The 26,557-nt window shown below is 46.3% G+C and overlaps 1 protein-coding gene across 1 annotated transcript in view; it reads left to right on the plus strand.

The window, feature by feature from the left end:
- LOC138453255 (uncharacterized) overlaps positions 1–26,557 on the plus strand; it is a 452,395-nt gene that overhangs the window by 68,509 nt on the left and 357,329 nt on the right. The window contains exons 6-9 of the mRNA XM_069605925.1: positions 24,616–24,699; positions 24,918–25,085; positions 25,540–25,636; positions 25,717–25,937. Coding sequence (XP_069462026.1) covers positions 24,616–24,699; positions 24,918–25,085; positions 25,540–25,636; positions 25,717–25,937 — 570 coding nt within the window. The remainder of the gene's footprint in view (positions 1–24,615; positions 24,700–24,917; positions 25,086–25,539; positions 25,637–25,716; positions 25,938–26,557) is intronic.

The following is a 26,557-nucleotide window of genomic DNA, read 5'->3' on the forward strand; positions in this document are numbered from 1 at the left end:
CGATATGAGCTTGGTCCAGCAGGTGTTGTTTTTCTACATGTTCTTGGGTTAGTTTATATACGTAGGTTTCTAGAAGTTTCGCTGGGTGTGGGATGTTAGAGATTGGCCTGTAGTTCGAAAGGTCATCTATGTCACCACTTGTGTTTTTTAGAGTGGCTTGATGTATGCTGATTTGAAGATTTGAAGATTTTCGGCACTCTCCCTGTTGATAGTGACAGATTTGGAAGGTTTCTGCAGTGTTCTGCTGGTGATACTTGCACGAGGATCGATTTGTAGATGTCTGGGGGACATGGGTCCAAGGGTGATCCCGCTTTCCTGCTTCGTTTAACCAGCATTGCGAATGCCTGTGCTGATATTTCAGGAAAGCTTCAGAGTTTTGTTGAGGTTCCGAGTTGGGTTAGTTGGGTTGTATGTTGTGGTTGGTTGGTATGGTTTGACGGATGTCGATAAGTGATCTGCCAGGTCGTTGCATAGTTTTTCAGAGGTGGTTGGGTGTTATCGCATCCTGGTGGGTTTCTCATTTCTTCAATGATGCTAAACATGTCTTTTTGTGTGTTGGTGGCATTGTTGATTCTGTCATCGTAATGTCTTTTCTTTGCCTTTTGAATTTCCTTCTTGTATGCACGGATTTGTTTCTGGTACAGTTTATTTATTGATTCTTTTTTCTTTTTTTCCCTGGGTTGTATTCTTTCCTCCATTCCAGTTCCATCTTTCTGTTTTTCCTTTTTCATGTTTAATAGTGGGGTGCACCATTTTTCCATTGCTCTTTTCTTTGTTGGGGTGAATGGTTTTTCTGGGGCAATCTTGTCTAGTGTATCTGTGATCCCTTTGTGCAGTATCTCTGCTTTTCCGTCTAGGTTGGCTGGCTCCAATTCTGTAGTTGAGTTTCTTTAATTCCAGTTGTTAGAATAGGTCGCTTTCTTTGACGTGTTTCCAGTTTCTTTTGGTGGTGGTTGTGAGTTTTGGATGTTGGCTTGGGTGGGCAGAGTGATCACGAATGGGATGAGATGGTCGCTCAATAGTATTTGTATCGGAGGTGCTGTGGTGATTTTTTTCTTTGGCAAAAATTGCATGTAGGGTGTTTCCTGCCGAGTGCGTTGAGGAGTTGTGGTTGTTGATTGGGAGTTCCTCTTGCTTTGGTGATGTAGGGGGTTGTCATGATGCCTACCCCCGGGGGTCCAGACCTGGTCCAGCAACCCCGGAAGCGGGAATCAAGTTATTTTGGGCAAGCCCAAAAACCCCTGCTACGGGCTGTTTGGCTTACCTGATGCATACCATGCTGCAAGAGCTCCAAGCCAAATGAGGCTTGGAAGGGACTATTTTACCTAGGGACTATTTTTTTTTTTTTTTTTACTCGGGCGGGGCTGGGGAGGAATACTTACCTGGGACTACTTTGGAGGCTATTTAAACCACGCCCAAAGAGCAGCACATGCTTTGTCTTATTCTGCATCCAGCAGCGTAACACTCACCGTGCCTGCAAGTCTGCATCCAGCCATCTGCCACGCCCGCCTCGAGTTTGGAGCTCCTAGAAAAAGGGAGAAAGAAGGAGAAAAGGTTGGAACAAGAGCAATACCTTGAATTCCTGATCCATCGTGCCTTCGAGCTGGAAAAAAAGTTATTTTATGCGCGCGTCGCCTCGCCTGCTGCAGCGCCACGCTGAACTCACCGGCCTTCGCAGCATCTTCACATTACACCGCATCCTCCTGCATGTTCCCACCGCATTCCGGCACCTAAGGAGTAGACAAGAACAGCAAGGTGAGCCAAGGGAATACACAGAGGAATATTAGTAACCCCCCCCCCCATAGACTTACCTGATTTTACCGCTGGAGGTATTCCCAGAGACTTCATACTTTCTCTCAGTGCCTGAATAAGGGAGAAGGCAACAGGTTACATATTGACATGATTTATCGAACTGTGTTGGAAATGCAAATCCTTATCAGAATATTACCAGTTGCCACAAGGAACTCTTCACTAGGGTCAAGCTGCAATCTGCAAGGAATCGGACAAGAGTGAAAGTCGGGCATTTGAACTCTTACGAACTACATACTTTTCGGAGTCAAGATTGTTCTGGAGCTCACCAATTCCTTCGAGCCAGTGAAGCAACTGGTAATCAACGCGCCCCTGCACTCAATGCAGGATGGAGAGCTCCTCCTTTCAAACCATCAGGTGAGACTATAAGAGGGGACATCAAAGGTGATCCGTGGGGAGAACAGCAGGGACGTGGGGGGGGATTTACACTCCACGGGTGGTTAATTCCCTTTCTCCATTTGCAGAAGAATATTCCTACAGGCCAAGCAAACGAAGCTAGGTGGGCCAGTCCAGTCCGTCATCTCAGCCCTACGGGTCACATTGGTGGAGACCGCAGCTGTCCAGTTCAGATCGATGCCTCTGTGGGAGCCAGGTGAGCGTAACAGTTATTGGGTCAGTCGTCTGTTTGTTTTGGACATCCAATGGAGAAACCATGCCCAAAAGTTGTATAGAACAATTACAAGGTTGGTTTCACCGGTCTATACTGGTGACCATATAATGAGACCAAAAGATTGCTTCCAATGACTTTCCATACTGCTCCCTTATGTGTATGTAGCCAAAGGGAATAACACATGACCTGGGCTTTTGAGTGGCAAGGCAACTTTCCTTAAAACCAAACATAGTGGGTTGGCGACTAACTTACATGAGTCGTTATTAGAATGTGGCCAGACTATTCGTCAATAGTACCTCTAGCTTTGCCCCTCCGTAGAGTGCCAAATAAAATGCTTGACCAGTCCTATTCTTTGTAGTTTAAACCCTTCAGTACATTGGGTTCTGTTGCAATTTCCACAACCATTGTCTAAAACCAGGGTTACATTTTCCCATTACTTTCCAGCTTGGTGATGCTTCCCTGTACACATTGAAGTGCAGCTTAGGTGATGGTAGGATTATAAGAGTTGCTAGGATGCCCTTTTAATGTATATCATTTGATGTATTGAGTTTTATAGAGCACTTGCACCAAAGCACTTTATTTAGACTATACAAACAAAATGAAGTGAGATGGCAAATTCAAGAGGCACAAGAAATTGACTATTAGCGAGAAGTAATAAAAGGTGTTCTTGCAGATGAGTCAGCAGGGTAAAGCATTCAAGTGTTTAGGGGCCAGTAAGGACAATTACAATTGGTTGGGCTCAGCTCGGTTTAGAGACAGAACAAGAAAGGAATTCCAAATATTGGGACTATAAAAGGAGAGATGGGGTGAGGCAATGAAGGAGTGATGGGGGGCTGAGGGGAGTCGAAGGAGGAGCTGAATAGAATTAAAAACCGTGTCAAGGAGCCAGATGCGAAGAAGGGAGACCAATGAGTGGGGCGAAGCAGTAGTTAATATGAGAAATGATGAAGGAAAATTAGCTATTTTATTAGCACTGAAGGACATCAAAAGAATGAGCATCACAAGTTATAAAAATGGAAATTGGCAATGTGGTGAGTGTTTGCTCCTCCCCTTCCTTCTCACTACAGATTAGAGTATTAAAAATGAGAACTAAGGTAGAAACTGACCAGTTGAGGAGAAATGTATTTTGAATGAAGGAAACGAAGTGCAGAGTAGTTGAGACAGAAGTTATGAAAGGCAGAAGAGAGATTCTCACCAGAGGGGAGAACAAGATTTGAGTATTACCAGAAGTGTCAAAGATTGGAAGTTCTGATGGGATCGGAGAGGATTAGTAGAAAGAGAAGACTAAAGGACCATGAGCAGGTCCCTGGGCGACAACATACAGAAAAGGGTGTGAAGATCGGACCATGCGGGAGCATGTTCAGTCAGATGGGAATAGAACCACTGTAGGACAGAGCCAGAGAAGCTTAGTGGAAGAGATGAAAGGAAATGGAATATGCAACATGGCTGCAGATTAATCAAAATGGGTAAACTATGGATTTGATAGGCTCTTGCACCCCAAGAACCATTTACATAAAAATTGCTTGGCTGTTAATCTCATTAGTTGGCAGAGCACTTTCTCACGTTTCTGAAAACATGAATGCGTTGAAGATTATATTTATTGAACCCCTTCCTGAATATTTGTCTTACAGGCAAACCATTGGGGCTCACAATGTGAGGCCATTTTAATGCTGCCTGATGGGCTACCCACATCTCTTTATGGGGCCAATTTCCTGTTTGCATCTGGCCCCACCAGATGTCAACATGAGAATTGTTGACATTACAGTGCATGTCTGCAATACAAAGCAAAACTTCGCTCATACTACATCTGAGGGTCCCCCCCCCCACCTGTATGGAAGACCTGATATCAACAATAAGACAGACACAAGTGACCACAGTTCAAGGGTGTTTATTGAAATTCAATAATGGTTTGACAAATGCCAATCTAATATCCTAAATCTAAAGATGGAAGCAAGCTACGACCATCAAATAACGCAGTCCTTGTGATGTCTTGTCAAAATAAAGGGCTTATACTAATAAACATATTAAACAGATTGCCAAACCTTACCTCTAAATACAAGTCATGTGTGAAACCGTGTTAAAAGCTTCACAAATGATATGTCAGGATGTTCCTGCAGTTGGCCTCCATTCCCCCACATTTTCAAGGTGGTACACTCGTGCTTAGCACAGTCTCTGGTTTCCCTAGCACAAGGATACAGTTCAATCATTCGCATCAGGGTCTTCTGTGCCAAGTATCATCTTTTCAAAGGCTGCTCTTTCAGATCGCCTGATGCGGCAAACTATGTTCCTTGACTCTTAGGCTTTCACAAGTACTTCCCGCTCAGCCAGGCTCAGATCCTCAACACAATGCTTGCAGGATATTCATGCATTCAATTTCTCGGGTGATTCACGCTTCACCATGGATCTCCTTCAGCCGGGCTGAGATCCTCCACATCGTTAACCTTTTAACACACTTGCTTTAACCAAAAGCTCTCGGCTCATCTCATCTCACTCCGCTGGGCTCGTACCAACTTCATGTTTCATCAACTTTCTATGCTATTAACATCGAAGATTGTGCACAGGATTTGGCTTGGCCCGTTGCAGCACCAATTCGACTCGACGTTTGCTTTTGCCACTTCAGTTGGATACCTTACAGAGACTTGAATGAGCATGCACGCAGTGCTGGACCACCGTCTACGGTATTGTATCTTGGCTTCAAAGTTCATTCACTCATATTTTAGTCGTGCTGATCACACACGCTTCATATACGGTTCGCTTCAGCATTTACAATACAATGTTGCTGCATGCAACCTTGGCTTTAACACAGACCGGTCTGGTATCGGTCTCCCCAACTCACTGGCTGGGCTGATTTCACTGGTGCTGCTTTTTTGTAGGAGCTAAAGACAGTACCCTAGCAGCTAGAGGTTCTCCCTGCCTTGACGATTGATGCGGGAGAGCCCTGGGTACTGCCGATACACAATGCAGGATTCTTCAGCCTTGTTTCCTGTTCTTACATTTTCTATTTTTGGAGGTCCATGAAAGTAATGGTTCCTCATCAAAAAGGAAGTGCACTTGCCTCCTTGCAATCCCCTTCTGCTTTACCATTTTGCCTTGCATTAAACTGCCATCTTGGAACTTCTGCTTGCTCATGTGCTTTTCCTCGCTCAGCGTGCTCTCGTGCTTCACCTTTCAGTGTGGGGAAGTGTAATGGAAGTCAGGTGTGTGTGCAATGTTCAGTAATTGCTTGTCCAATGTATTGGTACATGTCTGGTATACGGCTCGGGTGTTAGCGAGCTGTCCATGAGTAAGTGTTTATGTTGGAAAAGTGGGGGGGGGTTGAGTTCCTAGTTTGCTACCTGATCGCATGGAGTAAAGGGGTTGCAGGGAAGGAAATGCTGCGTCTCACCATTTGTCTCCCACTCCCTGAAGTAACCCACATAGGTGATTCTTCCGCACTGCTACACCCCCCAGGAACTGGATCCAAATGCGATGGCCATGTCCTGGCCACCTGGATGACAGATTCCTGGGGACTAACGGTTGAGACACATTCTGGTCCCCCCCCCACAAAAACCTCATGGGGTTGTACCATCCTGTGCTCTCAGCCCTCCATCCAACTAATACCTGCTATGCTCCTAAAATAGCCTGATAGATGTACTTAAAGCGGCAGACAATGAGTTGCATGTGGATGTATTTTGGGGGTGGGGGGGTCAGACAATGTGGTGGAGACGTCAAGGTTGGTCAATTGGGGGTGGCCAATGTGTTGCACTTGGAAGGAACCTTGGGGGTAGCCAATGTGTGGCACTTAGAAATGCGAGGGTTAGCCATTCCGGTTACTGCACATAGAGGACTCTCACACAGACAACCTGATGGCATCAATAACAAAGCTCAAATCCAAGCCTCCAGGTGTATATATAAAAACACCAATTTGGTGGACATCTGCCACCGGCATGGCTCCCTGCACGCATCAGAATTCAGTGACTAACTTCGACAAATGCAGTCTAGATGGACACATGATCGCCTCCTTACACCAGATTAAGCCTCAACACCCCTGTCTGGGCCCAGTTGCACGCAGAGGTAGCACATACTCCTACACCCCCTCCCCCCCGAGCAGTCTCTTTGCCCCTGTGTTGTGACTACACAGGGCTTGCACAACGCCTATGGGGAAAGAAGGTTTGGGTCTGTGGATTGGATGGGTAGGGGATGTAGGGTAACCGGGTTGAGGTTGTGGATGGAAAGGGTGTGTTTAGGGAAATGCTGCTTTCTCTTCTGCTACCTTTTGGCTGTGGCAATGTGCAGTGGCCTGAGGTCTCCTCATTCCCACCGTACCATACATTCATGCACACTACAGTAGCCAACAGTACTGGCCCAGTTGCTTACCAGGCATTACCTAAGCCCAGTTCACCAATGGACTACTGCTCCCAGTTGCCTCACTGGGTGTGTTGATGAGAACCTAACCAATCGGTGCTATCGCACACCATCCTTGCATTAATGCACACTCTTTTAGCAATAACATAGAATATGCATTTAGCTTCATGACTGGCTGCCTTAGTCCTGCCGGTGTGTCTGCAGCGATGTGTAGACTGGTAGCGATTGCAAGCACAAAATCGGTGTTGAAGGATCTGCATAAAAAGAATAGGTTTAAGTGATGCGCATTGCTCTTCCGAGTAGTAGTCTACTTCACACAAGCGTCATGTCATGGGTTAACTCTAAACTTTTATGCATGAGTCAGTAAGCATTCCTGAGTTAGTATTTCGCCCCTGCGCTTTTCTGATTAATGTCCTCATGCGGTTCGTTCTCTCATGGTGAGTCAAGCAGGTGTAGCAGAGTGCTTATTTCTTAGTATGCTTGGATTGGATGGTGGAAATCGGGCAGAGTGTACCTGCTGGATGTTCGCCTGGAGGGAGCTCGGAGAAAACATCTGCTAGGTCTGGTAGCTCGAGCATGGATGGATTTTGCTGTGCTTGCCTTGTTCTACCAAGGCTTTCGTGAGGAGTTCACCAAGCACAATTGGAACCCCAACCGCATGGCTGCCTAGCAATGATTGATTTAGCCCTGAGTTGGATCATCGCCAGAGTGAATCGAGGCAAGACCAGAGACGTTGGGAAGCCCAGGCTGCTCTCCGCACGGTTAGACTATCAGCGGTTGACAAAAGTAACTGAGAAGGCAGTAGTGGACAGTGAACCAATGCAAATCTGCAGTGTTCAGGGCCAGTTAACCGAAGAGAAGGAAAAAGACAGTGGGAAAAGTGGTCTATACTGTGGCAAAGCCGGGCATTTTATGAGGGACTGAAAAACTAAGCCCAAGGGAATGGGGACAATCCAACGCTTGTCAATAGTCTGGGTGGAACTGCCGAGCACTCAGACTGAGAACACCCTGGAGCATCGTTCAGCTAGCACAATACAATCTGTAACCTCGCATGTCGCACTCTCCTGGTGGTTGTCACCATAACAAAGCTTCCAGTAACTCCTACGGTGGTTTCAGGGGCCACCAGTAACTATATTTATGAGCAGTATGCATTAGAACTTGAACTGCCGCTATGTTGTAAAGAGCACCACGAAGCGTTACAATCCATAGACTGGACACCCCTCGTATCCAGACTTGTCACACAACAGAAGCAAGAGGAGGTTTGGAATGCCTGGGGACACAGCAAAGCAATTAGTTTTGACGTCATAGCTGCTCTGCAGTTCTGTTTGATACTAGGATTGCCCTGGCAATGTTTACATAATCCTGTGATCGATTGGGCCAGAGGAATCATGCATCTATCCACCATGCCTAGTATCGTAAAGGATAAGCCATCTGGGCCTCATCAGAACCGATACGGGTCATCAGTAGCTGCACAATAGGACTACCACCTAAATATGAGCAGTTCAGGGATGTTAGTAAGGTGGCTGCTGAGTGCCTACCCCTTCATTGTTCCTTTGATTGCTGCATCGACTTGGAGCCAGGAGCGATTATGCTGTGCATTCAGATCTGTGCCTTAACGGAGGTGGAAAGCAGGTACCTGAACTATCCACACTCATTTACAGAATGGTTTCATCCGTCACTCGACATTGCCTGTTTCCTCACCATTGTCTTTTGTGCCAAAGAAGACTGGACATAGACTACTGTGCCGTCGTCAAGATAACGATGAATGATGGGTTCCCACTACCATTAATCCCAGTGTTGGACCAGGTACGAGGAACCACAGTGTACACGAAACTGGATCTGCAGGGTGCATACCATCTGGTGCGGGTGCTTAAAGAAGGCGAATGGAAGACTGCCTTCAGAACGAAATATGGATTGTACAGATATCAAGTTGTGCCATTCGGCCTCTTATGCACCTGCTGCCCTCCAGCACTTCCTGGATGAAGTCCTCTGGGGATATTTGAACTTGTATGCCATCATATAGATTACATCCTGATTTAATCCGTCAATCGGCATGTCAAGGCAATGTTGCATTGCCTTTGGGTGCACCACCTCTACACAAAATTGTAGAAGTGACTTTCATTGCACCACCGTAGAATTCCTGGGGTTCATCTCATCACCAGATGGCTTCAAAATGGACAAAGTGCAAGAAGTGTTAGGATTTGTGAATTTCTACTGCTGTTTCATCAGGAACTTTGCAGACACGGTCCTACCTATTACCCGACTGCTGTGTAAAGGAATACCATTCAAGTGGGGCATGACCGCCAAATGAAAAAAGCCTTCACCACAGCTCTGGTTCTCTTACACCTGGACACTATGCAGCCATTCAATGTAGAGGTGACATGTCCAGCTATACCATCTGGGCTATACTGTCACAGCGAGATCAGGGTGGTCAGCTGCACCCGGTAGCAAACTACTTTAGGAAACTGAACCCTGCAGAACACAACTACATTCTAGCTGATGGGGGAAATCCTGGCGATCAGAAAAGATTTCACAGAATGGAGACATTGCTAGGAGCAAGGCACGCCGTTTGTGCTGATGGATCAACGGAATCTACAGTAAGTCTGCCAAGGAATGAAGTACACGCCAACTGAGGTGTACCTTGTACAATGCGAATTTCGATTTCGTTGTCGCGTATCCTCCAGGGCAGGAAAACTAGCTGATATCTTATCCCAGTACCCAGAAGGGACAGGTGGTGATCAGCTGTAAGACACACCCAGACCTATTGTGCCACTGACACGCATAATCGAGAGTACTTGTGGTGATCCGTTTACACGCATTGGGGAAGCCATGTCAGCACAGCTCAGTCAATGGAATGATCCACAGAAACAACAAACCGTGAAGGAGGGAATACTGCATTGTACATCCCAATGGAGAAATTAAGAAGGCTGGTACTGCAATGGTGTCGCAGGGCATCCAGGAATGACCCAAGACCTGGTAAAAAGGCATTATTGGTGGCCAACCCTTCATAAGGATGTTCAAACATATGCCCACGATTGCAAAGTGCATCTGCAACAAACCAGACCGTTAAAAACCAGCCCTCTTCTTGTGCCCCCTACCAATGCCCATGGTCCCATGGCACAGCCATCCTTGTCGTCGGCTCCCTCACCAAACTGGTTTACTTAATTCCATGTGAGTACCCACAGCTGGTGGCCTAGTGGAATTTTTTTTTGCAACCTCGTCATTTGCTTACATGTGTACCGCAACACATGGTGTCTGACAGGTGAGCCCAGTTCACATCCAGGTTCCGACCAGCCTTTTGCGACCATTCAGGTATCCCCATGAAACTCGGCCAGTTACCATCCAGAGGCAGACCGTAGAGTAATACCATTGCTGTTGTGCTCACACTGCCCAGGGTGCTTTGGTAACAGCCATCTGGTTAGCTGAATTTGCATAGAACAATTCCCGGCATTCAGCCACCAGGTACTCTCCATTCTTTGGAACCTACAGGTTCCACCCCCCCTTGTACAGCCATATATCCAACCTTCGGGCGAAAGCCTCTTGCTGTCTACAAACTCGGAGACCAACTGATCAGTTGACCTATACACAAACCGCTAAAGACACAAGTGCACACGCACAGAAAACGCAGACCAGAACCTCAATACACTATAGGGGATAAGGCATGGCTATCGACTAGTCACCTTCAACTTCCCTGACCTCCTAAGCTACAGCCCAGTTTAATCAGTCCTTTTGTGACCGAGCCAGTGATAAATCCATTAGCCATGTAGCTCAAATTACCAAGTCACATGCGCATCCACCCATTGTTTTACACAGCCCTTCTGAAACCAGCTTCACCCACCACAGGCCTGGCACCCATGTTAGTGAAAGGTTGCGCCGAATGAGGTGAAAGCTATTGTGAATTTGCGCACCAGGGGTGGGTGCAACTTTGCTACTTGATGGATTGGGTGGGTTTTGGCTGGGCAAATCGCTCATGGGAGCCAGCACATAATGTTCATGCACCTTGACTTGATTAAGCCTGGTTCTTCTCTGTGGAGGGTGTGTACTTTCAGAAAAGAGGGGGGGTCAGAGGAACACAAGTATGTATGCAAGGAAAAACAGAACATGTCAGAAAACCGCAAGTAGGAAAAACCAGACGCTCGTAGTACGTGCCATATTTGGCCTTCATGCAGGTGTCCTGTATAGGAGAGGGGCAGACAAAAGCACAGCCACCCCCAACGGAAGAGCTGTCTCAGCTGCACCAGCTGTGGGGGTGTTTGATCTAGAAACTACACTGCTCAAGAGCCCACGTGAATCTTGCAAGAATTCCCATACCCCGCCCGCACCAGCGCGTATGCCACTTGTGTGCTCCCGACCCTGTTTCCTGACATCTCTGCCATCCAAATACAGTGACCTACAACAGTTCAACTGGGTGCGTAGTTTCCTGGCCTACCTCAGCACCTGTCCACATGCCGGATCTCTTGGGTTGTTCACTGGAGCCTGGCAATCCCACCTAATTACTTATCTGGGCCTAAAGCATGCACACATGATAGGCCTTTTGTGAGAATGTTCACATACTCTGGACTGCAGTCACCAAGGACTTTCGCACCACAAGTGTGCTGAGACCATACCAATGGGGAAAGGAGCTATATAAATTACTACTACGCGGGGTGCCAATCACCATGCTGGTCATTCCATCCAGCTGACTACATCTTCCTCTTGATACCTGGATCAAGATATGTGGATGATACCAACATTAAATAAAATCCTCACATAATCTTCTGTTGACCATAAATTGGAGACATAAAAATACTTTAAATCGATTAGATGTGTCCTTTGCACCCTGTAATAACAGCAAAAATATCTGTTAACATTGGCATCCAAAAGGCAAAATGAAAGCCCCTTCATCATTCTTCCTCCCCATTGGCAGCATCTAGCTTTAGAATAAAACGCAAGGATCCAGCTAATTCCTATGGTTTGTCCCACTAGGTTTCCTGCAACATGAAAATCTAATTATGTGAAGATGATCTCATCCTCTCATGTAACCAAGCCATCTATTTGACTTTTGTATGGCACCTATACCCGGGTGTCTCCAGGCGCCACAAGACGAGATGGGGGGAGGATGAGTGAGGTGGACAGGGAGGACCAAGTTGGGCTAGTCCAGGGAAGGGAACCAAAGTTTGTGCCGGCTAAGGATGCTGGGGGGTGTGGGGGACTAGTAGAGGGTGGTCTGGCCCCTGCATGACTCTGAAGGGACCAGTCACAGCAGCAGATGGAGTTAGCAAGGGAGGGGGAGGGGGAGGGGGAGAGTGAAGGAAGAGGAGAAAATGTCTTGGAACTTTAGATCTGGCTCAGGTCTGAGAGGGAGGAGCCAGCCGAGAAGAAGAATTTACCTGCTACACTCTGCTTGGAGAAGCATTTGACCTGCATAGAGTTGAAACCAGAAGACTGAAGGACTCTGGCTGGGAGTTATTTAGGGAGGGGAAAGCTGGATATAAAGAGGTCCCAGACAGCCTTGTGGATGATGCAGTGTCTTGCATTTGATCCTTCCGGTCACTGGTAGCCAGTGGGAGATTTTAGGGCTGGGGAGATGGACTCCTTTGGCTTGAGGCTAAGGATCAGTCTTGCAGTCCTATTCTGGATTAGTTGGAAGGCCGAAGGGCGGAAAGGTGCAGGTTGAGGAAGAGCTGTTGCAGTAGCCTGGCTTTGAACTTCTTGGGGAAGGTGAGGAAAGGTAAATGCCCCTGAGAAGGTGGAGGTCCAAGATGGAGATAAAGCGAGAGGAGTCCAAGAGATTTCCAAGGTTTTCTGCCTCACAGGAGGGTGAGGGGTATGTGGCCCAAGGAGTCAGGCCATAGCGAGGGGGTTGAACAAGGAGCAGTGGCCAAATGGGTAGGATATGTCTTGCTGGCATTAAGGCAGAGATAATTGGCAGAGTGACATGCCTGAATAGTAGTCGGGCAGTCGGGTATAAGGGAGGAGGATGATGTAGAGGGTGGCAGCTTGGAGAGCTGTCTGCATACCACTAGAAATGGGGTAAGAAAGTGGAGATCAGAGGGGCCAGGTAGATTTTCAAGAGCGATGGCGATTGAATGGTGCCATCAGGGATGCGTCAGGTAGTGTGGTGGAGATAAAAGGACCCATTTGCACTTGGGAGGGTCTGTTTGAAAGGAAGGAGGTGGGGCCATGCCAGTGCCCTGTCCATGATGCTCGGTATCATGGAGATGGTTTGAGGATGGAGTTCTCGACAGTGTCAAATGCAGAAGAGGCATAGAGGATCAGAACAGAGGGGGGAGTTGGAATCCAGGCAGGTAGGTCTTCACGGTTGTTCAGGTGAGCAGTTTCCATGCCTCTGGCAGCCCTAAAACCAGATTGTGATTGTGGAGGCAGACCGCCATTTCAGTGTGCAGGGTCCATTGGATGACTAGTTTCTCCATGACTTTGCCAAAGAAAGCTGATGGAGATGATGTGAAAATTATCCAGGCAGGAAGGGTCCGACTGCTTTTTTTTAGGAGAGGGTGCACAAGAGTGCTTGAGGAAAGGTGCCAGTGGCAAGAGTGGTTGCAGAGGTCGGTCAACATTCCTTGATGGTTCTAGAGGAGCAGGGGAGAACCTGTTTAGAGCAGACTTTCATAGAGCAGATGACTCGAGATCTCATCTGGCAAAATGGGAGTGTATAGGAGATGCGAGGGGCGGGGTGATGCAGTGGAGTGGGGGAGCAGAAGACTGAGCACAGGATATCCAGAGTCTTGGAGAAGTGGGCATCCAGAGTAGAGGGCCTTAGAGGGGGGGGGGAGAAGAGGTGACTACAGTTGGATTGGCAAGTTCCTTGCAGATTTTAGAGTTCTGCTATGTTGGTGGCTCCAGAGATGCAGGCTTGGACATGATCCCTCTTCTTGGAGTAAATGGAGACGATATCGAAGTAGGCGGCAGGCCAGTTTGTCAGAGGATGATCTAGATGCCAGCCACTTCCGCTACGCCGCTTTGCACTTCAAAGCGGCCAAGTCGGAGTCCTACCAAGAGTTTTATTTGGAGGCAGGCAGGGTGTTGGCGATAGACAGGGGAGGTCTATAAAAAAAGCAGTTGGAGGGAGTCAAATGAGGGGGGTGGAGGAGGGATGAAGGACGAGGCAAATGCAGCGACTGACACTTGCTTCATCTGTTGAATGACAAGGCGTGATCAGACCAGAGTTTGAGCAAGGGATGTCTGTGGAGATGAGAGCATCAAGGGTGTGTCCAGCTGAGTGGGTTGGCCAGAAGGCAGGATCGAGAGGAAGTGTTGCACAGGTTGCGGAAGAGAACAAGGGCCCCCATCAAGAGTTGATATTTAAGTCCCCAAAGAAGATGCGTTTTGGGGGAGTCGGCAAGAAGACTGGACAGGTCAGCCCATTCTGAGATGAAGAGGGAGGATGGTCCGCAGGGTCTGTAGATGGTAGTGAGAGTAGGTGAGATGGACAGCCTGCAGATTAGACTTTCAAAGGACGAGTAGGTTTGGTGGAGATGGAGGCAGGAACCCACTCATGGAAGATCAGAGGCACTCCCACACCAGACCCTGAGGGCCTGGGATTGGACAGGATTTTGTAGCCTTCAGGGAGAAGGGTGTCAAAAGCAGTGACTGAACTGGCCTTGAACCACGTCTGTGAGCTATAGTCCATGTCCCAGTATTTGTGTGTTATTCATGATAGTGGGAAATCAAGAGGTCCTACAGTTGAGATCCAGGCTGCCGAGCATGATGCACCTATTGGACACTGATTAGTCAATGATTTGATTAGTCAGTCTCTGCCCTGCTCCTTGCAATGGATCTTCAGTGACATATCTGGGCTTCTGTTAGTAAAATGCTCCCATCTAAACGTGTCTGCCTGTTGCTCATCCATGCAACTCGACTAGCCATCTAAAGCTATTGGCTGCAAATTCCCAACCCCCCCAATAAATCCTATATATAAGAATTAGTTGAGGGTGCACGGAGGTAAGTGACATACTGTCTGGGTGTTGCATACTAATGGATTGGCACATGCTGTCTTAGTCTGGCTATTGGTGTCCTTTATACCAATTCCAGCATGTCCTGCTAGTACGGTGGTACTATATGGAGTGGCTTTGGCTTGCTTTGCTTTTAGAAGGCATCATTTCTCCTCTTACCTGGTTCGTTGATATTGAGCATCCTGCTGGCACAATACACATTTGCCAGCATACATAAGTTCTATATTAACCCATTCTGTTTTCAAAATGGCTTTAATCCACTCCCCCACAATGTTTCCAACACTTGCAATGTTTAATGCATACAGTTTTAAACGTCACCATCGATAGAATTCACATATGGTCTGTTCCTTTTGATGCTGAAGCTGTCACAGGGACGGCGTGAAGCGGGGTTCTACCCTGCTTCACTCATGAATTTGCCTTTGTGGCTATTCTGTCCCCATTTTTCTCCCAAGGGGGTTTTAACAGGTTTCTATTGCCAGGGCCATTTTTTTTTTTTTTTTTGATGGTCCGCTTTGTACTATGGTAATCTTGGTCTCCCGCTACCAGTCTTCTGCAAATATTTAACATTTGGGACTCATTTCATTTGGGGCTCATTTCGCGGGGTTCTGAGACATCATCCACTTACTTACAAAGGTAATAATATGTGTACATAGTTTTAGCAATTCTTTTCTACCACCCAGGTGACCCGCCTAATTTTGTTAATAAGGCAAGCCACAACTTAAATACCATATTATCCAGGAAGGTTTAATTGCACTGTGCAGCATGTCCAATTGATTTCAGGGGCAAAGATGGTCAATCTGGCCCCCCTACACACTCTGGACAGTGCATCCAGTGTCCTTTGTCCACACAGTACTTCATGTCTAGGTCCATAATTTGCACCTACTGGCGGACACCCCCAGGTTGGGATGACAATGCTAGTTTATCAACATCTGAAAGCATGCCCAACCGACGCCAACCTTGAAGTGGTATTGTGGCAAATCAACTTCCGGGGCACCGGCGATGAATATTTCTCAATTGGCCCCACACCTCTAGAAGGCATCCAAACAGATTTAAACACAGGTCAATTATAAACCTCCTTGTCCAATTTAGTAACGCGAATGGAACAGAAGGCTTATCTCCGAAAGGTTGTTGATCATTGGTTAGTTGCAAAACAGCAAAGTACAGTTATTACCCAATGATGAAAGGGACTGTCAAGGGTGCATACAAAATATTGACTTTATTATCCCAACAGACAATTCTTGCACACTACAAAATACAACCCACCCTGTAAAGGAATGCAGAGGACAGTTTCAAGAAGGAATGGGGATGCACTCTGGATACTGACAGGCGGGTAGTTTTATAGTAATTAATCTCAACTTGGTTTCAATACAGAGGGAACAATGGGTTGTGAAATGTCACTAGGGGCCTTCTGAGGAGGACCAGAGGTACAGAACCACAATGAACCTTTATACTGAAGTTCTTGGTGCTCGACAGCGTCGAGTCTGTTTCAGGGTGCTTCACAGCTTCTGCGACGAGTTCAAGACTGGAGACAACTGCGGGTATCAGACGGCAGGCAGTTTGGAGAGCAAGGCTGGACAGGTGGCTGCAGGCTGACTTACAAAGCGTCTCGGGGTCAGCAATCTCAGTGCTAGTTGGCGGTTCTGAAGCAAAGGTCGAGGCGTCTTGGAGGGTGTTGGCAACTGCAGTGAAACAAGTCAGCGGTGCAGTCGGGTTTGACTAGTTTGAATGTATTTTTTGGCAGACATTGTTACATGCTTGTCAATGAACCCCTCCTAGCTTCTTCACTGGGCTTGTCATCCTTTTTCAGGAAGATGGCCCAGTTGAGTGTTGCAGGCAATGTTTTGGCTTTGGTTTGGTTTAGGGACTCTGGCATGTCCCACCTAGAAATTTTGCTGCAGAGCCTAGCGGGGCATGTTGTGTGCTGGCTGGGTACAGCTGCTGGAGGGTCCTCTGGATTTGTTCCCTGGGAGATGTTTAGGGGAGGGCTCTTGCTTCCCTCTTGGAGGTCATGGCCTTCCTTCACTGGCAGAAAATGTAAGGCAGGCTGTACCTTCAGCCAGAGTCCAATGCAGAGTTCTTCTTGGTACACCTTGCAAAGTCCGCAGATCTGCCCATAAGAGGGACTCTGCCCTCTTTAAATCCAAATGAACCAGTGATTGATGTAGGCTAAGCCTACTATAATGAACCAATCCTGAATCTCCTGTATGCATCAGGCCATAACCAGAGTGCTTTGCAACAGAAAAGGTAAGTGGTGAAATGAGGGTCTCTCTGGTTATTTGAGCTCTTTGTGGTTCCTGATTAAAGCGGCAGGTCTCCCTTGAAGCTGTGGCATGACCAGACTTTTTGGCTTCTGCATACCTTCTGAATGGGGTCCCCCTGCAGGGAGGACTACTGTAAACGGATGCCCCAGACATGATGTTCACTGCCCTCGCTACTGAGAGGTGGGAGCTGGCTTCAGGTTGACATGAATGCATATGAAAGGTTATTGGGGTTTCCTGACTCCTTCATTAATCTCTGCAGCCAGGCCCCATGTGGGCCTGTTTGAAGTATACTCAATTAGTATGATCATTATGTTAATCGCTGCCACCATTCAACAGGGCTAAACAAAAGGATGGGGTGCATCCATGGAGCCTTTGATAGTTAATTGGGCTGACCATGCTGAAGAGGTTTTGCCCGCCCCCTTTCTTGGAGTACAGGGTGTACTCTTGGCTGTCGTATGCCAACTAAATTTGACTGGGGGGTGGCACCTGTAGGCTGTGTCTACCCAGAGTCCACGGGTCTATGTGCCTGTTGTGCAGTGAGCCCCACACATTTTCCGGAAGCTGATCTGCCACCATTCAATTTCATATAAACCTTCAACAAAGCCAGGCGAGTGTACACCCACACTGAGGATGGGTGAATTCCCCACAGGTGATCTGCAAAGCAAAAAAAAAGTATTCCACTTAAGTCCCTGGGATGCTTTTATGAGTGAAACATGATTCTCTGTGCTGTGGACAATGAAAATTGTATACACATCGGTCAGAACAATAGCTTATCGCAAGCACGACCAACTAAGTCTTGGTGAGAGTAGTTGAAAATGGTGAATTCTGCAAGAGTGCTACCCCCTTCCTGTTAATGTGATGCTGCTTACACAAGGAGCCAATAAACCAAGTTAAGTGGTAACGTCATTTGAACACCTTGTTGCCAATGTATTGTTAAATCTGAGGCAGAGGGCAGCTAGCAATATTACATGAGCTTTCTTCACTCGCCCACCTTCCGTAACATTGACGATTTAAGTAAAGTGCAAGATTCACAAAGGGTTCTGCACTCTTGAATCCCCTGCTCAGAGTATAAACCTTGCTGAACACTCCTCAACACAGTGAAGGAGTGAACGGGTGCAGTATGAACATCCTGGCAATCACCTGTGCACTCCGGTATTCACCTGCAGGGCAATGGACCTTCTCAACTGAGCCGCCTTTGACTCGGGCATTTCATTCAAGTACAATTTGCCCTTCCCATTGGCTTTCTAGGTCCTAACTGGCCAATGTCAGGGTTGCTACCGATCCCTGCCTTCTCTTCTGCTGTTTGCTGCGGATATTTGGCTATACAAATTCTTGGGGAAATATGAAGATTGAGGAGAGAGGCGGGACTTTGAAGGGTTGCTAGTTAAGTTGGTGCTGCCAGTCCTCCTGGGGTTCCAGAGAACCAGGAGATTGCTTGAGCATCTTTCTCGCATTTTATGGGTTACCCAGAGAACATGACGGGCAAAGAGCAATTCACAGCACATGGTAAATGTGTTTCGGCCAAATGGCAGAATCCAGATGACCTACCCAACCAAAGGTCCGAAAGAAAGTACCACCAAATGTTTGACCTTCTTTTTTTCCTGACTTTTGGTAGGGTAGATCTGGATTCGGTTTAGAGCTGTGGGGGTGTCCCCAAACCCCCACTTACTATACTGTGAGCGGGGGTTTTGGGGGTGTCTCCTGCAGCTGTCCTGCGGTCCCAAAGGGGACCCTGCAAGAATGAGAGGACCCTGCAGCGCCGGTTCCCAATCATGGAAGTGAAAGGTAACTGGCGTTGCAGGGACCAGCGAGACAGAATTGAAGGTAAGTATGGGGGTGGGGAGGTGGAGGCGAGTTGGCGGGGTGGGCAGGGGTTTGGGCACTTTAGGAATGTTCAGGGGAGAAACGATTATTTTGAACAAGTCATCTTCAGTTGTTTCTCCCTTTTAACGTTTCATCCACGTTAAAACAACCCCAAATCGGTAAATGTGCACCAATAAGCTTGTATACAGCCAGTAAGGTATGATGGTGCTGTAAAAATCAACCAACAAGCCTGGACCCCATTGATTTCCATTTTCTAACCCATTCCCTACACCAATCGGTTTCCTTGCCCAGTTAAGGAATATGGTGCTCTTAAAGTTCCAGGTCTACTCAATTTCTCCAGCCCTTTTACTTTGCAATCAAACAAGCACAGCACACACTGCTGTAAGACCACATTCCTTCTGGACTGTAAACACTGCTGCAGTTTTAGCCCATGTGGTAACAAATTTTATTAAAATATGTAAGTATAGGGTGGCAGTTGCTGCCCTGTAGTTAAGGTGAGACATGAGTTACATAGGAAATTGATAAAAATGAATTGCTAATAACCTTTTACTCGTGCAGCGGATTTGCCAGAAATTTTGCAGACCACTTTGTACACCTGGGCCCCACTACTTTCGGTCTACTACCCATTCATTTTTCCTTGGACAAAGGTACATTTTTGCTCCACCACACAGCCCAAACTGCTGGACGGATTTGGACCAGGTTGAAAACCACTTCGGCACGAAGCGTTGATTCGCGATCCTTTTGTGGTTTGGGCTTATTCTGTCCAGTAGTTTTTGTAATATTTCATTAAGGGGGTGCCCCTTCTCACATAATTATAGATCTAGCTTTTCAGAAATGACATTCTGCTATTTCTTTTCAATGCAAAAAGGGGAAAAATGGCATTTGGAGGCGGACCAACAGCAAAAAGGCATCGCGCTGGCGGTGGAGTGTGTGGGGGGGGGGGGGGACCATGTGAAATTTGCAATTCAGGCGGGTTAGGGACAGAGTTTGCAGCACTAATGTTTTCCCATAGCCGCAGGCAGCAGGGAACCTTGCCATGAGCAGAGGGGGTACTTGGTGAGTGAATTCGGGTCCAGGGGAACACTTTAGCCTTTTTTTTTTTTTTTTGCCAATAATCGTAGCGAAACAAACTACCTATAGCCGTGGCTATATGTAGTTCATTGCTATTATACCAGAGGTTATGGCCAAAAAATAAGATATATACCACTGCAGTGAGGTCAGGGGTGAACAATCGCTGACAATGGCCTGGTAGTGTTTTTAAATGGCTAAAGGCCTGGTAGTGTTGTAGAAATAAGTGGGCATGACTGATGACTGTGACCACTGCCATGGGTGCCGGAAAAAACAATGGTATAACAAAACCCTGTGCGCTGAATTTCATGGGTTACCTTTACTCACTTAACTGCACTTCACTAAAGCTTTTTTCTGTTAAAGGGACTTTGGGGTTGCAAGTGAAATTGAAAACCCAAGAAATGTGCAAGTTATGGTAAGCTATGCAACCATAACTCGTGCCACCACTATGCACTAAGACGAACACCCAGGACATCAGATGGCACATATATCTGGTCTGATGAAAAGTCCCTACAAGGGGTTCTGTTTAGAATGTTGCTGGCAACATATTGAGGGTGATCAGGAGACGTCTTGTCTCATAAACTACCATGTATCAAAAACTACACTGCAAAACGTTATGTTGAAGGGTTGTTGATAACAATCTAATACTACATGATAACAATCTAATACTACATGCACGTAGGCAGTGGCTGCAGCATGGACCATTGAGTGCAGTATTTTAAATCTGGTAATAAAGATAAATCCAAGCCTATCGGAATGTTAAACTTGGAACGATGCAAGAATTACTGCACATATCTATTACAGAAAATACACATGGAGAGCATCCATGCATACAAATCTGAGGCACATGCAAGGAAACTAGAGGAAGGAGGAAAGTAACACCATAACCAACAATTCATGCATAAAAATAATTGTTTGGGGCCTGGTTGTCCCATGGATGTGCGCCAGGAGTTCAGACAAAACCCTGAGGAAAGTACCTTAATGTATGACGAGGGTAATGTTTAGATATACAGCACCTCGGTGCAAGTGAAAATTCTGAACAAAACAACCATATGATGTCATCTTTTGATGTCCAAAATGAAAGTGGTTGGGAAAATGCCTGTGACTATGCTCTAAGAGGAATTTCCCTACCCGGACAGAGGATGCCAAAAACAAGTCATGTGTGCAGAGTCCTATTTTGACCCTCCCACTATAAACATAACTTTAAGGTTAAAAGGGACATTTCTTTAACCGAGTGGATTAGAAAAGTTTCTTCAAGGATAATGTTCTTTGGCCCAGAGAGTAGTTCCTGTCCCGTAGATTGTTACTCCTTGAGGTTTTCATTCCCGTCCACTGAATTGTTTAAGGTTTTCAATCGTGACAGCTCTTTGGTTATTTCGGCCCTGTGCAACACCTGCACACAACTTTCTTGTTTAACACTTTTTTCTTTTCAATTCCCTGGTGTACTCTCCCCTGCCAGATCTTCTGGTTTTCACACTTGTTACTGACTGCCTGGTGTACCTTCCTGCCAGATCTTGGGGATTGGTTTCTTCTTTCGTGGTTAGCTGGTGAAGGATGCCCATCTGCTTCCTTCATATCGCCTCCTTGCCTTCATTCGCTGGTCCTACTCACCACGCCAGCTGTCGTCTTGGCTCTGGTAAGTAAATGCTGCTTTCCTTCATCTGTGAAAGCCCAGGAGTTCTTAATTGGCTCCTGGTGTTCCTGCAGAATCTCTTGGCTCCGCAGTTCCTCTTTCCTCTGATGGTGACTTGCCTGGCTCTGCCATGCCGGTCCCAGCTTCTCGACTCTCCCTCCTCATGGAGGGACGGCGCTCTCTATCCAGTCACAAAGGCTGTCTGATTCTGTTTGAGCTGCTTAAAATTCTCAGGTACAGGTGTGTGCCAGAAAACACTGGACTTGAAGACTTGTGCTCCACATGCTCACTCTTCTTCATCCCGGTATTTAGTTGATTCTGGGAACAGGAGTCCCTTGTGAATAATTGACTTTGAATTTGGATAACCCTTTTTAAAAGGTTTTGATGCCAAGTTGGTAGACCAAAGTTAGGATGGTCCATAGATTTGGTAAAATGACTTTCCCTGCTCTTCGGAAAAGGAGTACATGCATGGCAATGGGCCAATGAGATTTCAGACATGCAGAGGTTATTTTTAAGGGAAAACGGTGCGACACTGTCTCTTCTGATGGAGCCCCAATACCCATTATCGCTGCACCCACCCCCAGGAGACCATCTTCTCCCATATGATCCTCCCTCATATAGCTTCCCCCATGGTGTAGATCAGGTAGCGGCTGCCGTCCCCTGGCCACATGGCAGGACATTACCACTGATGAATCAGTGTGTACTCCACCAGTTTACCACAAAACTGAGGGAAAAAATGGGGATGCGGGGGGAGTATCTGTTGTGATCACATCTACTATGCAGGAGGGAAATGGGCTTTACAACAGTGGCCATGGCTAGTGGGTTGTAAAGAGACCTTTTGGTGAACATGTACAATTGCCACAGCCGAATGGCTAGTGGCCCTTGAATAAACTGAAGAATAACTTGAAAATAGGCGAATGTGAAGTGATTAGGTACCCCCCCTGTTGCAAAGCCCATGAGCATATACATGACAGATGTATTTCATAATGACATACAAAATAGAGGTTGGCATAATAACTCTGTGGGTTGGCCGTTCGCCACAGGTTTGAATCACGGCAAAGGCCCACTTTCATTCTTCCAAGTCGATAAGCGAGTACCAGCTCCAGTTGAGTGATATTGTATGAATGTGTTTTATATAAAAGTGCTTAGGCGTAAGTGCTTCCTTATTAGATCTTATGGGTTAACAGGGGGGGTGCCAAGTTGAGATCACTTGCCACATGCACTGACTCAAGGGTTTTGTGGTTCAATCTGATCACCTTAGCTGTCACTTAATTAAGTTTTATAACCTATTCTATAAAAAAATGTAACCACTGTTTTTGGAATTTTACTGTGCCAACTTTACAGATTACACAAGTAGAAATGTGTTGCTGTTTATACAATCATAATGTATTGATATCTCAAACGGACATGTTACTTACCATTTCCTCATCAGGGCTTCAAAATGCTTCATTAATCATGGGCCTCTTTCTGAAGTCTTATTGTAGACTTTGCGTAGCTTGTAGAAAAAGTGGTGTTCAATAGGGCGACCTGGAATTCATATCCTTGGGCTCGGGAGACATATTTTATTACTGCTAATAAGTGTTCATCATGGCATGGTGTCTGTCTCTGCGGGTTCCCCATCAGTTGTCCAATTTGTCTGGTGTTCCAAGGTGCAGCTTTATAATCTCTTGCCTTGCACCTTAATTCCCATGGTGATGACAGGATGCCCCTACTACATCTTGGCTCTGGGTAGTACTTCAGTTACTTTTGGACCTTTTTTCATGTACTATGCTGTCTACTCAAGTCACCTTTTGCTTTCAGAGCCTGCACCCTAGACTACTCCCAGCCAAGACCTTGCAGTTCTTCCTACTTACTGGGTTTCCCTCCAATCTCCCACAATAACTGACATGGTCTTCCTTAATAGTCTACTTGTGAACAGGAACAGCCAGCAAGTTTCAGACTTCCTTGGTGCATTCTCCCATGGGAGCATCACTTGTACCGAAGTTTCCTGAATAATCCTAATCCTGTGCCTTAGTGCTGCTTCTGCAGCCACAAAGCCTCTTCTCCCTTAGTGTTGCATAGGAGTGGAGAATGACTTGCAAATCTTCTCCAGTCACTCTAGGTAGGCCACTCCGTGTAGTATTCCCTTGCTGCTGCCTCCTTTCTTGTACTGCTGCCTCGTGCAAGCTCAAAGGATCTGCTTAGCTGCCCAGGGCCGGATATGTGGTCTGCCGGCTGCCTCAGTCTAAGGTAACTCTTGTCCGTGCACATTGGAGGCATGGAGCAGTTGGCGTACATCAACTGTGGCTCTTTGGGCACAACAGTGTACACTTCTGTTTCCACAGCCATCCCCAAAAAGCCTTGGGACGAGTGGATAGGCTGACAAATGTTTGCTTGGCTCCACTACATGGGTTTCCAAGTTTATGGATTTACCAACTCCAGGTTAGCCATTTTGTTAGTCTCAGTAAAGCTGGAACTGGCACGTGGCTTGAACTGTTTCTTTATTCTCCAACCTCCACCTGTCTATTTAAATGGGAAGGGCATGCACGACTCCAGATCCTTTTTGGTAGTGTGTTGCACTAAAATATTAAACTGGGTTTCGGAGTAGCTCCAGTCTTGTTCATGCTCTCCTTTTACAGGAATACATTTTCTGTATTTTAAAGAATTTTATTGACTTGAACATTTGAACAAGTCCCACATGAAGTTTGAAGTGCTTTTTGTAAGACTATTGTTGAAATGTGATCAGTGATAACCTTTTGCATTTTGTGCAGTATTTTCCTAGTGTAGTGCAGTGTGGCAACTTCCTCCTTGCTAGGCCTCATTCCGAGTGTTGCTTTCCAGTAAACCAAAAGGTGAACAAAATAGTTCACTTTTTGTCTGACCAAGTGGTTTGGAGGTCACGTTTAAGCTCTGAATGCTTAATGGAAGTCGTGTAAACACAAAATCTAATTAGTTAGAAGGTGCTGACACGCATGCACATCTTTAATAAATTCAAGGTTACCATTTCCGTCTGTCTTGAACTGCATGATGGTGGGCGTTGGGGTAATGACTGGTGTATTGGAGACACAGATTAACTTCACCCTGCTGGAGCAATGGCTACTCACAAATGTTAAACAAAGTGTCCTTACTTGACAGGTGTCTGTTGTGCGAACAGTTCCTTTGGCTTCTGAAGGCTACATTGGAGATCAGCCAGAGGACTGGGCGGCAGCTTTTCCAGATGTAAGTTGTATTGTAGTAAAATGTTGCTTTCGGAATGGTTAAAATTCGTCCTTATGATGACTTGAGATTGGACAGAGTATCAACTTGCCCTAAGGTTTTTAAAATGCAATATTGTAGTTTGTGACCTCACTACATTTTGTCATGAAGAGGTTTATCTTATGCAGGAGGGTGGTTGCACAACATGCCACTGTTAGTGATGTTACTTAACTTGCTCACAGGCAGTGTCTGGTGAGGCATTCGTGTGGCAGATCGTCTTCCGGCTCCCATCCAGAAGGAAGACCATGCCTCTCAAGGCTGCACAAGATGCTGGTTATGGAATCAACACAACCAACTCTAGAATTGTTCTGAGAGCAGCTTACAATGCGACTGAAACAACTGTAGAAAGCGTAAGTATTCACAAGCTGCATGATGCAGAGTTGACTATAGTGGACAGCCATCCATACTTTCCTCATGCCGAAGTTTTAAGCCTCTTGAACTAGGTAGCATGCAGAACTTCGCCAACTAAGAGTCCATTTTTGGTCGCCAGTGAGATTTCAAACTTGTTTGGGAGGATAGTGGCCTGGAATTGAGGATGACCCTTAGATTATATAACGTTTGGTCGCTTGCCCTCCCATTCGGACAAATATTTTGATCTGGCCAGAAATAATTAGTAAAAGGTGGTCCGTCAATTAATTTTACTGAATGTGATTGGGGTAAATCTTGATCAACTTCTTAATTATAGCTTTGTTTATTATCCTGTATAATATGAGCCTACAGGGGTAGGGGTGTTGCCTTCCCATGGTTGTGAACTTGTTTGCAAAGGTAATTTTGGCTGCATTAACCAAACCTATTTTTCTTCAGATTGAGAGTGTTGACTTCTCGGTTTTGAGGACCACAACATATTACAAACAGCGCTGGATGCTTTTTATGATCGATACAGCAGTCGCCTGTCCTGTTGGTGAGTCACGGTATTGTAGGAATTCATGTGATTTAGAGGTTGCTGCCAGGGACCTTTTTTCATTCTTCATCTGTTTACAGATGATGTCAAGTACACTGCAGCTGCAATCCTATGGAGCATTCCAAGAACCATACCTCCACTTCTGGCTGGCGCAAACAACATTCAAGCGAGCAGTGGTATGTTTGGAATTGACCTCCAGGCGCTGAGTGATGGTGATCTACGCAATCGGTTTGTGATCCAAAATGACAGCCGTGCAACAACTATCCAGATTCCAGTGGGGGAGCCAAGTGGTTATTATAAGGTGAATACCCTGACGTGCTATAAAAGAGCCCACTGATTCTGTATACTGTGTACAATGTACGTTTGTTTAACTGTAGGACTTTCAGGTAGGCAAAGTGACTTCTAGTAAGATTGTTTCACATCCACTATTAGAAGCAACAAGGATTTAGTCCTACAAATGTATGATGGTTATAAACTTCCCCAGATTTTCTCTATTCAGTTTACAGTAGAGCCTTCTAATTGTGTAGTTCTCCAGCATGGGGACTGGCATGGATTCACATGCTCATGAATATATAATCCCCGTCGTCAGGCTGGGAATCCTCGGTAAAGAAAAAATCAGTGTTTCGTTTCTGATCTGTCTTTCGTAAAAGTAACCAATCACTGATCTCTGCGTCATACTGACCACAGCCAATGACTGCCATCTCCCCTAAGCCCCGCCTCTGGCAGCCATCTTCAGATTTTTACCACACGTTAAGTGTTGGGAGTCCTCGTGCTTAGCTCTCGAGCTTTTGCTGCGTTTTCATGTTTTTCAGGTGAATTTTCACATTTTTTGGTTAATCGAGCCTCAAGCTCCACCGTTTCTACTCCCGTTAACAAGTACCCGTTGCAGGATTTTTCCCTACGCCCCTCAAGGGTGAAGAT

This window comes from Ambystoma mexicanum, chromosome 4p (genome assembly GCF_040938575.1).
Source record: "Ambystoma mexicanum isolate Mex_15411 chromosome 4p, UKY_AmexF1_1, whole genome shotgun sequence".
In the NCBI taxonomy this organism is placed as follows: domain Eukaryota; kingdom Metazoa; phylum Chordata; class Amphibia; order Caudata; family Ambystomatidae; genus Ambystoma; species Ambystoma mexicanum.